General features: G+C 41.8%; 1 protein-coding gene across 1 annotated transcript; it reads left to right on the top strand.

The window, feature by feature from the left end:
• The first annotated feature begins 7,209 nt into the window (after positions 1-7,209).
• On the top strand, positions 7,210-10,265 carry LOC308303242 (uncharacterized protein). Its single transcript, XM_080747569.1, has 12 exons — positions 7,210-7,302; positions 7,592-7,668; positions 7,833-7,938; positions 8,066-8,142; positions 8,236-8,484; positions 8,585-8,783; positions 8,908-8,984; positions 9,078-9,269; positions 9,350-9,548; positions 9,661-9,737; positions 9,829-9,923; positions 10,067-10,265. The coding sequence occupies exons 1-12, from the start codon at positions 7,269-7,271 to the stop codon at positions 10,125-10,127; spliced, it is 1,443 nt and encodes a 480-aa protein (XP_080603695.1). The 5' UTR covers positions 7,210-7,268; the 3' UTR covers positions 10,128-10,265.
• Positions 10,266-12,849: the final 2,584 nt, after the last annotated feature.

Raw genomic sequence — 12,849 nt, 5'->3', positions numbered from 1 at the left:
CATTTACAGAGAGGACGTGGCACTGTTGAGACAAGAGGAAGAGGAAGGTAGAGGAATGGAACATGAAACAATTGTCAGAAAAGACACAGAGAGACACACAAGCGAGTCAGAGCAGTCCAGCACTTTGTCAGACTCTGAGGATGAGAACGACCTCACATCTGATGAGGGATTGGTGGAGCATGGTGGGGCAGACGACCAGGTAGCAGTTCTCCTCTGTGAAGAAATATTAGATGAGAACAGCGATGTTACTGCTTCAGAGGCTGCTCAAGACACTCAACTACAAATAACCTACAACAATAGAGCAGCTGCACCAGATCATGACATAACTGTTGGTGTACAAGTGCAGATGATGGATGGGAGGTTTCAAAAAACTGAAAACAATGATGCAAATTACCTAAACACGACAGAGGACGGGAGCATAGCAGTCGAGAGGGAGCAGTGTGTTGAGATTAAAGCACAAATTGATGACAAGAAGGAAGAAATGACAGAGAACAATGTATTAGATTTAGGCTTTGAAGCAAAGAGCAGTGCAGACGATGACATGAGCACTGATCATATTCAAGTCAGTGAGCCCATCATAGAGAACATGGAAATACAACTTAATAGAGCTCAGTATGAAGGTGGAAATCAAGACTGTACTGCGGTTCTGCTGGGAACGGTAACTCAAACAACTGAAAATGTTCCTGCGGAAAACCAAAGCATGGAGCTTTCAGTAATGTCTGAGCACATCGATAACCTGACAGTGACTGACGGGAAAGCCCAGCTGACAGAGATAAACATTCCAGTTGATGAGGAGAAGACGAGACCAGATGAAGACGAGGTCTCAAGTTCAGAGGAAGATATAGTACATAAAAAAGAATATGCCGTTACACCAATTGTAGTAAAAAATGAAAGCAACAATGGGGGGGAAATAACTGGAAATCTTACACATGTGACATTGATTGACAACAGCAAGGAAGTGGTACTGTTGAGACAGGAGGAAGAGGAAGGTAGAGGAATGGAACATGAAACAGTTGTCGTAAAAGACACAGAGAGACACACAAGCGAGTCAGAGCATTCCAGCACTTTGTTAGACTCTGAGGACGACCTCACATCTGATGAGGGATTGGTGGAGCACGGCAGGCCAGATGACCAGGAAGCAGTGCTCTTCTGTGAAGAAATATTAGATGTGAGCATGGAGCCTTCAGTAATGTCTGAGCACATCGACATCCTGACAGTGACTGACAGAAAAGCCCAGTTGACAGAGATAAACATTCCAGTTGATGAGGAGAAGACGAGACCAGATAAAGATAAGGTCTCAAGTTCAGAGGAAGATATAGTACATAAAACAGAATCTGCAGTTACACCAATTGCAGTAAAAAATGAAAGCAACAACGGAGGGGAAATAACTGGAAATCTTACACATGTGACGTTGAGTGACAACATGGAGGAAACTAACAGAAATAGTGGTCTTGAGGAGGAGATTGGCGAGATAATGGCACATTATGAAAGGCAAAATGTAGATATCCAGGTGAAGGATGGGATTAAGGGAGAGGAAGTGCTCTTTGAAAACGAAACGCAAAGTTTGAAAGATGCACGTACTGTCCTTCGCTCAGTGTCAGAAGAAAACTCAGGCCAGTTGTACATGTCAGCGAGTCCAGAGAAGGACAGTAACATTTACAGAGAGGACGTGGCACTGTTGAGACAAGAGGAAGAGGAAGGTAGAGGAATGGAACATGAAACAGTTGTCGGAAAAGAAACAGAGAGACATACAACCGAGTCCAGCACTTTGTCAGACTCTGAGGATGAAAACGACCTCACATCTGATGAGGGATTGGTGGAGCATGGCACGACAGACAACCAGGAAGCAGTGCTCCTCTATGAAGAAATGTTAGATGAGAACAGCGTTGTTACTGCTTCAGAGGCTGAAGAAGACATTCAACTACAAATAACCTACAACAAGAGAGCAGCTGCATCAGATCATGACATAACTGTTGGTGTAAAAGTGCAGATGATGGATGAGAGGCTTCAAAAAACTGAAAACAATGATGCAAATGATCTGAACATGATAGTGAGTCCAGAGAAGGACATTAACATTTACAGAGAGGACGGAGCGCTGCTGAGACAGGAAGAAGAGGAAGGTGGGGCAGACGCCCAGGAAGCAGTGCTCCTCTGTGAAGAAATATTTGATGAGAACAGCGATGTTACTGCTTCAGAGGCTGCTCAAGACACTCAACAAAAAATGACCTACAACAAGAGAGCAGCTGTGTCAGATCATGACATAACTGATGGCGCACAAGTGATGTGTGACACGCTTCTGAAAACTGAAAACAATGATGCAAATGACCTGAACAAGACAGAGGATGGATGCATAGCAGTAGAAAGGGACCAGTGGGTTGAGATTAACGCACAAATGGATGACAAGGAGAAAGAAATTACCATGGGAATTATATTAGATTGCCACTTTGAAGCAGAGAGCAGTGCAGGAGATGACATGGGAACTGAACATATTCAAGTCCGTGAGCACATGACAGAGAACATGGAAATACAACTTAATAGAGCTCAATATGAAGGTCGGAACCAAGACTCTATCGCAGCTATGTTGGGAACGGTAACTCAAACAACTGAAAATGTTTCTGTGGAAAATCAAAGTGAGCTTACAGGAATCAGCCACCTGACAGTTGCTGACGGGAAAGCACACTTGATAGACCTAAATATTGCCGATGATGAGGAGGAAACCAGACCAGAAGAAAATGCCTCAGGTTCAGATAAAAATGAATCTGCACTTACACCCATCACAGTAAAAACTGAAAGCAACAATGGAGGGGAAATAATGGGAGTGCTCCGAAATACCTCCCCAGAGAGATCTGACTGGCCGGTTGTTGTGCCTCTCAAGCTAAACAGTGTAGTATGTGAGGAAACTCAAGAGGGAGTTCCTGAGTATGACAACAATGAGCTATATGAGGATACAACACAAAGGATCCTGGAAGTAGGGGATTATGAGGAAATTCAGACCACCCAGTTACCAGAAGAGGTGGGAAGCAAAGAGTTAGAAAGCCTGATAAGAACTGTTGGTAACGGTGAGGCTGGACATTTATTTATACACACAGAAGAACAGAGCTCCAAACTGGAAAGCGCTCTGCACATTGAGAACATGTTTGATATGGTTGCAGAGGGGCATAGTGGGACACTGTGCCTCACAGATACTGAACTGCCAAGGGAAAAGGAGGAACCATCCACTGAAACAATAAAAGATGAAACAGCATACATATCTACAGCGGAGTTCGGACCAGTGGATGCATCACCGGAGACCGGGACCAGACATTCAGAGCATGTGTCTGAGACAGATGCCAGCTCACAAGATGAGCGGGAGACAGACACTGAGGAGCTGCTGGCTGAAAAGAACAATGAACCAGACAGAAAAAAGGGACCTGTCACGGACACCCAAAATAATACGACAATAGAAGAGAATGTGGATGAATTATCAGAGGAAACTGTGAAATTCCCTAAAGCTGAATTACACACTGTGAAAGTGACAGGATTTGTATATCAACCAATTGATCCCACAGTGTTAGAGGAGAATATTAGCCAGACCATTAGTCTATCGGAGAGCATTGTTGAAACTAGAATGATGGAACAACCAACTAGGCCTATATTAAATGAGGAAAAAGAGGCACAGTCTATGGCAATGGATGTACAAGATGCAGGGTTAAATATGCAAGAAATTGCAGGCCCTGGAATTAAGAAGACAACAGCAGAAAAAGAAAATTCCTCAATCATGAATCTGCAAAAAATGGAAACAACAGCTACATCCAAGACAACAGATGGTGAGGAAAATGCTTTGTTTGCGGGATCTAAAACAGACATAGATATTAAAGTTAACCCAGAGCAACTGCTTGAGTCAATAGAAATAAACTATGACATGTTTAAAAAACAACATTGCACCCAAATGGAAAGTGCCATGGATGTTGGATTCTATAACAAATCTTTGGACATTAAGTCAGAACCAGAACTTAAAACATTACAGGAAAAAGAAATTACAAGACATGAAAAGGCTGACAAAGTGACAGAGCTGGTGGGGGGCGATGTGAGAGGAATGGGTGGGCAACATGAGACAGATGATGAAATAAATGACATGTGGACAGAGACTGTATTATGTAAGGATACAGATAACACAGAACCCCAATTTATAAGAAAACCAACTAAGAAGGAACCAGAAGAGAGAGAGCATGATCCACAAAGGGACATAGTAACACAACCATCTGGACAGGATGGAGAGATGTCAAAACTCACAGAGAAAGAGCCACAACGGGTGTCAATAAACAATGAGGAACCTGAGACTGAACTTGCATTAAGGAGTGAGACAGAAATATTGAAAACGTCACCACTGGTAGAGTCAGGATATACGGCTGTTGGACAGTTTCCCAGAGAAGGGGCCTCAGCAGAAAATGAGACTGCAGTACTGAAATTAAGTGGTGCTGAAGTATTTCAAGCCATACATGAGACAGCAGACAGCATGTCAGAATTTGCCATCTCTGCTCTGTCTGTCAAATCACCTGAAATTGAGGATGGAGATATGAAGGGAGCAGATGAGACACAAGAGTCATGTGTTCAAGAGGACTGGTCCACACATACAATACACATGCAGACTGGGTTTCTAAAGAATATATATGATGCAACAACTGTTTCATCTGAGGCCAGGGAGGATGAATTGTCATATCAATCTCAAGAAAACGGAGAGACAGACATTGTCAAACTCATGGGGACCGAAACTGAATTACAGGTTATTGATCCCGAAATGTCAGACTCTGACCTACAAGAAAAAACTAACTGGGAGATATCTAAAGGAATGGAGGAGGACATATCACAGACGAATACATGTGCTCTTTTTCAAGGTGAGGCTGTAAACACTGAAGACAAACCTTTTGGGGCAATTGTGCTGAACGTAACTGATGAAATGAAAGCGGTTCATTCAGGAAAAGCATACAAATCACAGGAAGCAGAGTCTGAGGTTCTTGGGCAAGGAAGTGAGCCAGTGGTGGTGTTAGAGGGTAGGATAGAATATTATTTGCACAAAAATACATGTTTAGAAGGCCAGGATCAACTGTGTGGCGTTCCGGAAGCTCTTTCTGGGAGGAAAGCAGCTGCTTCACCTGTTGAGTTGAGCACTGCAGACAATGCAGAGGAACTGGCCTCGCCTCTACCAACACCTGGTGACCAGCTTGAGGTACCATTTCTCTATTAAACAGATGTATTCAATCATACATACACATTATTCCATAATAAACCTAATATTTTTTATTTCTGTTTCTGCCATTTCAGTTGGACTTCAGAAGAAGAAGAAGAATTGCCATTAAGAATCCTCATGCATTACCACAAAAGGATCCCCACACTCTTGTACAGATTCCCTCTGTGGAACCCACTCCTCCGAAACCCTCTGGACATCTTCCAATGAAAGGCCTTACAGCTGTACCCATGGGAGGCTTGGACACTGGAATAAAACTGCCTGGTAAGTCAGTTGTAGGAAAGGGCTCATGACTCATGAAATACCTGTTTTGAGCATTCTTTGATTCTGCTGTGCCAAATTCTAATTCATAATATATAAATGATCCAGCACGGAGGAGAAGGACGAATGCTCTACGTCGTCCTGGTAGGGGCTCCTCACCGGCAGGTGAGTCAGTACGATACAACAGCAGTGGCAACACAGAAATTTGTGTGGGGAGGAATCAATTGGAATACCAACAAAATTGGGGAAAAAACATAAATGATCCAGTGCCACTTTGTTTTTCAGGATCTGTCTTTAAAAAGACAAATGTCTCGGGAGAGGAAAATAGCACAGAAGACAGCTCTCAGGTTTTTATCAACTTTTGGTCTTTCATGTGAGCAGAAAAAATGTCCATGTCATGTCATGTTTTGTATTGAATTATAGATTTACTTTGCTCAACAGAAAAAGACAGAGACAAAAGTGAATGATGTCTCTCCTGGGCCAGTGGTGGTGTTGGAGGGAATTAGGACTTTGACAGAATCTGATTTGCACAAGAAGACATGTTTAGAAGGCCAGGATCAAGTGTGTGATGTTCTGGACAAAGCACATTCTGGGAGGAAAGCAGCATCTTCACCTGTTGAGTTGAGCACAGCAGACGATGCAGAGGAACTGTCCACACCCCTACCAACACCTGGTGACCAGCTTGAGGTACCATTACTTGATTAAACAGATGTATTCAATCATACATACCGTACACATTATTTTCCACAATAAACATAATGTTTTTATTTCTGTTGCCATTGCAGTTGGACTTCACTCCCCAAAAGACAAGAATCGCCATTAAGAATCCTCTCGTAAGACCACCCAAAGATCCCCGCGCTCTTGTACAGATGCCCTCTGTGGAACCCACTCCTCCGAAACCGTCTGGACATCTTCCAATGAAAGGTCTTACAGCTGTACCCATGGGAGGCTTGGGTATTGGAATAAAACTGCCTGGTAAGTCAGTTGAAAGAGCTCATGACTCATGAAATACCTGTTTTGTGTGCGTTCTTTGATTCTGCTGTGCCAAATTTTACTTCAAAATCTATCAATGATCCAGTGTTACTTTATGTTTCAGGATTTGGAGCTGGTTTCCCTGTTTTAAAAAAGACAAATGTGTCGAGACAAGAGGAGAAACACCCACAAGACTGCCTTCAGGTTTTTATTGCATTTTTGTCTTTCATTTGAGCAGAAAACATTTCCATGTCATGTTTTGAATTGAATTATACTGTAGATGTACTTGCTCAACAGAAAGAGACAGAGACAAAGCTAGACGTGAATGATGTCTCTCCTGGGCCAGTGGCGGTGTTGGAGGAAAGGGTTTTGACAGAATCTGATTTGCACAAGAAGACATGTTTAGAAGACCAGGATCAAGTGTGTGATGTTCTGGACAAAGCACATTCTGGGAGGAAAGCAGCATCTTCACCTGTTGAGTTGAGCACAGCAGACGATGCAGAGGAACTGGCCACACCCCTACCAACACCTGGTGACCAGCTTGAGGTACCATTACTCGATTAAACTGATGTATTCAATCATACATGTATAGAGAACGCATTATTCCACAATGAACGTAATGTTTTTATTTCTGTTGCCATTGCAGTTTAATGCGTTGGACTTCACTCCCCAAAAGACAAGAATTGCCATTAAGAATCCTCATGTAAGACCACCAAAGGACCCCCGTGCCCTTCTACAGATGCCCTCTGTGGAACCCACTCTTTCAAAACCCTCTGGACATCTTCCAATAAAAGGCCTTACAGCTGTACCCATGGGAGGCATGGGCATTGGAATAAAACTGCCTGGTGAGTCAGTTGTAGGAAAGGGCTCATGACTCATGAGCCCTTTCCTTTGACTCAACTACCTGTTGTGTGTGTGTGTGTGTGTGCGCGTGTGTGTGTGTGTGTGTGTGTGTGTGTGTGTGTGTGTGTGTGTGTGTGTGTGTGTGTGTGTGTGTGTGTGTGTGTGTGTGTGTGTGTGTGCATTCTTTGATTCTGCTGTGAAGGATTCATAAGAATAACAACTAAATTGGGGAGAAAAAGAAGAAAAACTAAACAAAACAAAAACATGATACAGTGCCACTTTGTGTTTCAGGGTTTGGAGCTGGTTTCCCGGTCTTAAAAAAGACAAATGTGTCGAGAGAGGGAAATCGCACAGAAGACAGCCCTCAGGTTTTTATTAACTTTTGGTCTTTCATGTGAGCAGAAAACATTTCCATGTCATGTTTTGTATTGAATTATAGATTTACTTGTCCATTGCTCACTCCCAAAAGACAATAATTGCCATTAAGAATCCTCATGTAAGACCACCAAAAGATCCCTGCGCTCTTGTACAGATGCCCTCTGTGGAACCCACTCCTCCGAAAACGTCTGGACATCTTCCTATGAAAGGCCATACAGCTGTACCCATGGGAGGCTTGGGCATGGGAATAAAACTGCCTGGTAAGTCAGCTGCTTTAAAGGGCTCATGACTCATGAGCTACCTGTTTTGTGTGTGCATTCTTTGATTCTGCTGTGCCATATTTTAATCCATAATCTATCAATGATCCAGTGCCACTTTGTGTTTCAGGATTTGGAGCTGGTTTCCCTGTTTTAAAAAAGACAAATGTGTCGAGAGAGGAAAATCGCACACAAGACTGCCTTCAGGTTTTTATTAACTTTTGGTCTTTCATTTGAGCAGAAAACATTTCCATGTCATGTTTTGAATTGAATTATACTGTAGATGTACTTGCTCAACAGAAAGAGACAGAGACAAACCTATACGTGAATGATGTTTCTCCTGGGCCAGTGGTGGTGTTGGAGAGAAGGATTTTGACAGAATCTGATTTGCATAAGAAGACATGTTTAGAAGACCAGGATCAAGTGTGTGATGTTCTGGACAAAGCACATTCTGGGAGGAAAGCAGCATCTTCACCTGCTGAGTTGAGCACAGCAGACGATGCAGAGGAACTGGCCACACCCCTACCAACACCTGGTGACCAGCTTGAGGTACCATTACTCGATTAAACTGATGTATTCAATCATACATGTATAGAGAACGCATTATTCCACAATGAACGTAATGTTTTTATTTCTGTTGCCATTGCAGTTTAATGCGTTGGACTTCACTCCCCAAAAGACAAGAATTGCCATTAAGAATCCTCATGTAAGACCACCAAAGGACCCCCGTGCCCTTCTACAGATGCCCTCTGTGGAACCCACTCTTTCAAAACCCTCTGGACATCTTCCAATAAAAGGCCTTACAGCTGTACCCATGGGAGGCTTGGGCATTGGAATAAAACTGCCTGGTGAGTCAGTTGTAAAGGGCTCATGATTCATGAAATACCTGTTGTGTGTGTGCATTCTTTGATTCTGCTGTGCCAAATTTTACTTCATAATCTATCAATGATCCAGTGCCACTTTGTGTTTCAGGATTTGGAGCTGGTTTCCCTGTTTTAAAAAAGACAAATGTGTCGAGAGAGGAAACTCGCATACAAGACTGCCTTCAGGTTTTTATTAACTTTTTGTCTTTCATGTGAGCAGAAAACATTTCCATGTCATGTTTTGAATTGAATTATACTGTAGATGTGCTTGCTCAACAGAAAGAGACAGAGACAAAGCTAGAAGTGAATGATGTCTCTCCTGGGCCAGTGGTGGTGTTGGAGGGAAGGATTTTGACAGAATCTGATTTGCACAAGAAGACATGTTTAGAAGGCCAGGATCAAGAGTTGAGCACAGCAGACAATGCAGAGGAACTGGCCTCGCCCCTACCAACACCTGGTGACCAGCTTGAGGTAAACAGATTAATCAATCATACATGTGTAGAGAATACATTATTCCACAATAAACATAATGTTTTTATTTGCTATTGCAGTTTAATGCATTGGACTTCACTCCCCAAAAGACAAGAATTGCCATTAAAAATCCTCATGTAAGACCACCAAAGGACCCCCGTGCCCTTCTACAGATGCCTTCTGTGGAACCCACTCCTTCAAAACCCTCTGGACGTCTTCCTATGAAACGCCTTGCAGGTGTGCCCATGGGAGGCTTGGGTGTTGGAATAAAACTGCCCGGTAAGCCAGTTGTCATGAACTACCTGTTGTGTCTGTGTGTATTCTTTGATTCTACCATGCCACATTTTTATTCATAATCAAATAAATGATCCAGTGCCCATTTATGTTTCAGGATTTGGAGCTGATTTCCCTGTTTTAAAAAAGACAAATGTATCGAGAGAGGAAAATCTCACAGGAGACTGCCCACAGGTAACATTTTGTCTTCCATGTGAGCAGAAGTATACATTTCAATGACATGTTTTGTATTGAATTATCTTTGTTCTTGTTCATTGCTCAACAGATAGAGACTGAGACAAAGCAGGAAGTGAATTATGGCTCTCCAAGGCAAGACGTGGCCGAACACAAACCTAAATGGATGCCCCCAAGACAGCCAGGGTATAACTTATGATTAAAATAGATTTAAAAAAAAAAGAAGAAAGAAAAAAGTTTTCTAAATGAGTTATATAACTATGATATTATTAGTTTATTCATACATTTGGCATTTAATGTTTCTTACATGTTTTGCACTGTTTCAACAGGTTTGGAAATCCACTGATGTCTGAGCTAAAGAATAAACTGAAGAAGACAACAAAAGAATGAGAAGACAACTATTTATTTGCAATACATGTTTAATTCTGGACAATATTACCTATATTGTTTCATTTTGTATCTGGTTTTCAATCAATTCTTATGTGTGTTCTGTCTATAAATATTTGTCTAATGAAATGAGTGTTTTTATAAAACATTGGAATATGTTGTTTGTCATGATGTAATGCAACAAGGTTTTGAGAGTTAAATTGAGTTAAATTGTTTTCTGCACTGCACTGTAAGTTTTATTTTTCCTTTCACAGTTCACAAACAAAATTAGTGTTATACAGCCGGCCTAGTTGCAATTTACCACAAGGGCTATCTTGCTCAGGGATAAAATTACAGCCTTAATCCATCAGTGTCATTACCTGGAATTTAACAAATCAATAAATTTGACTTTGAACTCAGTTATTTCTCTTAGTGACTTTCCTCTCATCTTGTCAATATATAAAGAAGATTCATTTGCAAGTAATGGTACATTCACTTCTAGAACTCTACATAGGATATGGGCTACTGAACTTGATGTTAGAAATTGTCAGTTCACATGTTATATCAGTAGATGGCGATATCACTCTACATACATTCTAAGTGGTGCTGAGGTTGCCATTTGATTGATTGATTGAAGACTGTTAGAAGTTTGCATAGGAAAAGGTGTGTTTCAATTGAGATCCTTTTTCTAAACTCACATTGATCAACAGACAGATAGAACACAGTACCATGTAGAAATATCATCAGCAAAATAGGTGTAACAAACAATGCATAATAAATGGTAATTACAATAGAAAGGTCAGGGGGAGGTAATACTGTAGGCTTTGTTTTCATTTACAAGTTTCAAGTAGCTTTCGAGTGGCCTTTCAGTGCCATTTTAAAGGAAGGTAGGCCTATAGGGATTTACATTCCTTGTGCCTTCTGTAGGGCGTTCCACATTTTAGCGGCATAGCATTAGAACGCATTTGACCCTTTTTTTAGTGCCAAATCTGGGTTGGACATGATCTGTGGAGCTGCCTCTGGTGTTGTAATTGTGAACATCCTTGATGTACCTTGTCAGGTACATGGGTATCTTAGTGGTGTAGTGTATCTTAAACACCAAGCTCTTTGAGCCCGAGATGGAAGGTTAAGCAAAAGCCTAATTAGTTTGTTTTGGGCTGTTTGGAGCCTTGTTTTGAGGGCCTTTAAGGTGCCGGTATACGTGGACTCCATAGTCAAAGTGGGGATCAATGAGTGCTCTTGTTAGTTTTCCACTATATGGTCATGCACTCAGGTTAAACACTAGATGACCATGATGCACTATACCAGGGATACTCAAATAGCTGAGCCTGTGGGCCACATTACAAAAATGGCAAGGGGCCAGGGGCCAGTTGATAAAATGACAACTATACTGTCGCCTTATGTATTGTCTATCTTAACAACTGACACTGTTTTCTGGTAAATTAAACATAGTGGTATTACATTTGCATGAGATGGTAAAATGAAAGCCAAAGCATCCGTCCAGTTTGGGTTAAAGTGCCGGTTCTTGCCATTAACTTTTCGGTGCTTGCTAAGGCTCATCTTGCACCTTTGCTGCTGCACTGAATTTTTACCCTTCCTGGATGATTATTCATGTAATAGTGATGCAATTAGGCTTTTTTTAGTGGCCAAGGCACGAAGTGCCCGAAGGCCACTTATTGATATTGGACTTCAGCACTATTATTATTATTCCGCCACTTTTTCTCTAGCGGCTAGACTGTGCAGTCGCTTTTTACGAAACTCGGCAGTATGGCAGAGGACTATGCCAAACGGCTAAAACGCGAAGCTCGCAACAATCGGCCAAAGGGTGGCGCTGTAGGAAGCCTTTGAAAATGCCAACTTTGAACAGGTGTAGCTCATGCCCTGTTTCAGGTACAGCAATGAAACCTGTATACACTTATGCGTCTCCTCATGCCGAACAACTTTTACGCTCTGACTTTTGACCTCTGACCTTTACTTCTCCCACAATTTTGAATTATATGAAAAACAGTCAAAATCTATCTCCTCCTGGGATTTTCGCGCAACGTGCGCGAAACTTTTTTTACTTGAACTTTGGACCAACACGGTCATCGCACAGCGGCCGGATTTTCTTTAAAGCGAAACATTATTTTTTAATAATTCACTCAATGTTGCAGTTTTATGCAAATTATTCTTCTGCCTCTAAATCATACATGCAAAGTGACACGTTCATGGCATTTGGCAAATATGTAGAGGGTTAGTCCAAATATCACTGAAAGCAATCTTACTCCAATTGGCCAAAGGGGGGCGCTATACGAAGCGTCTGAAAACTCAAACTTTAAAGGGGCATAAGTCATGCCTCGTTTCGTTTGAAGACATGCAACTTGCTTACACGCGTGCCTTGACTCAAGCGGAAGACATCTGTGTCTTTGTTAAGTAAGCTCCGCCCTTAGATTTTCCGAAATTTTGAGCAGTTTGTAAAACACTTAAACCCGCTTTTATTCCGGAACTTTCGCGTCACGTGCACGGAACTTTTTTTACATGAACTTTGGACCAATATCTAAAGATCTGTCAGATCGGATTTCTTTTAAATTGAAACATGCTTTTTTAATAATTCAATCAACATTGCAAGTCTTATGCAAATTATTCTTCTGCCTCTAAAACATACATGCAAAGTAAAATTTCATGATGAACTACTATAGAGGGTTAGTCCAAATATCACTGAAACCAATCTTACCCCAATTGGCCAAAGGGGGGCGCTATATCATTT

Source organism: Nannobrachium achirus (genome assembly GCF_963921795.1).
Source record: "Nannobrachium achirus genome assembly, chromosome: 18".
Lineage (NCBI taxonomy): Eukaryota > Metazoa > Chordata > Actinopteri > Myctophiformes > Myctophidae > Nannobrachium > Nannobrachium achirus.
Note: the sequence above shows the minus strand (reverse complement) of the source record. Positions and strands in the feature narration are given on the sequence as shown.

What these genes read in the sequence shown, in the direction of transcription:
- LOC308303242 (XM_080747569.1), top strand. Translation starts at nt 7,269, where the DNA reads ATGGGAGGCATGGGCATTGGAATAAAACTGCCTG. An exon ending in CACCTGGTGACCAGCTTGAG is followed by an intron (nt 9,270 to 9,349) that starts GTAAACAGATTA and finishes TTGCTATTGCAG; the next exon opens with TTTAATGCATTGGACTTCAC. An exon ending in TCACAGGAGACTGCCCACAG is followed by an intron (nt 9,738 to 9,828) that starts GTAACATTTTGT and finishes ATTGCTCAACAG; the next exon opens with ATAGAGACTGAGACAAAGCA.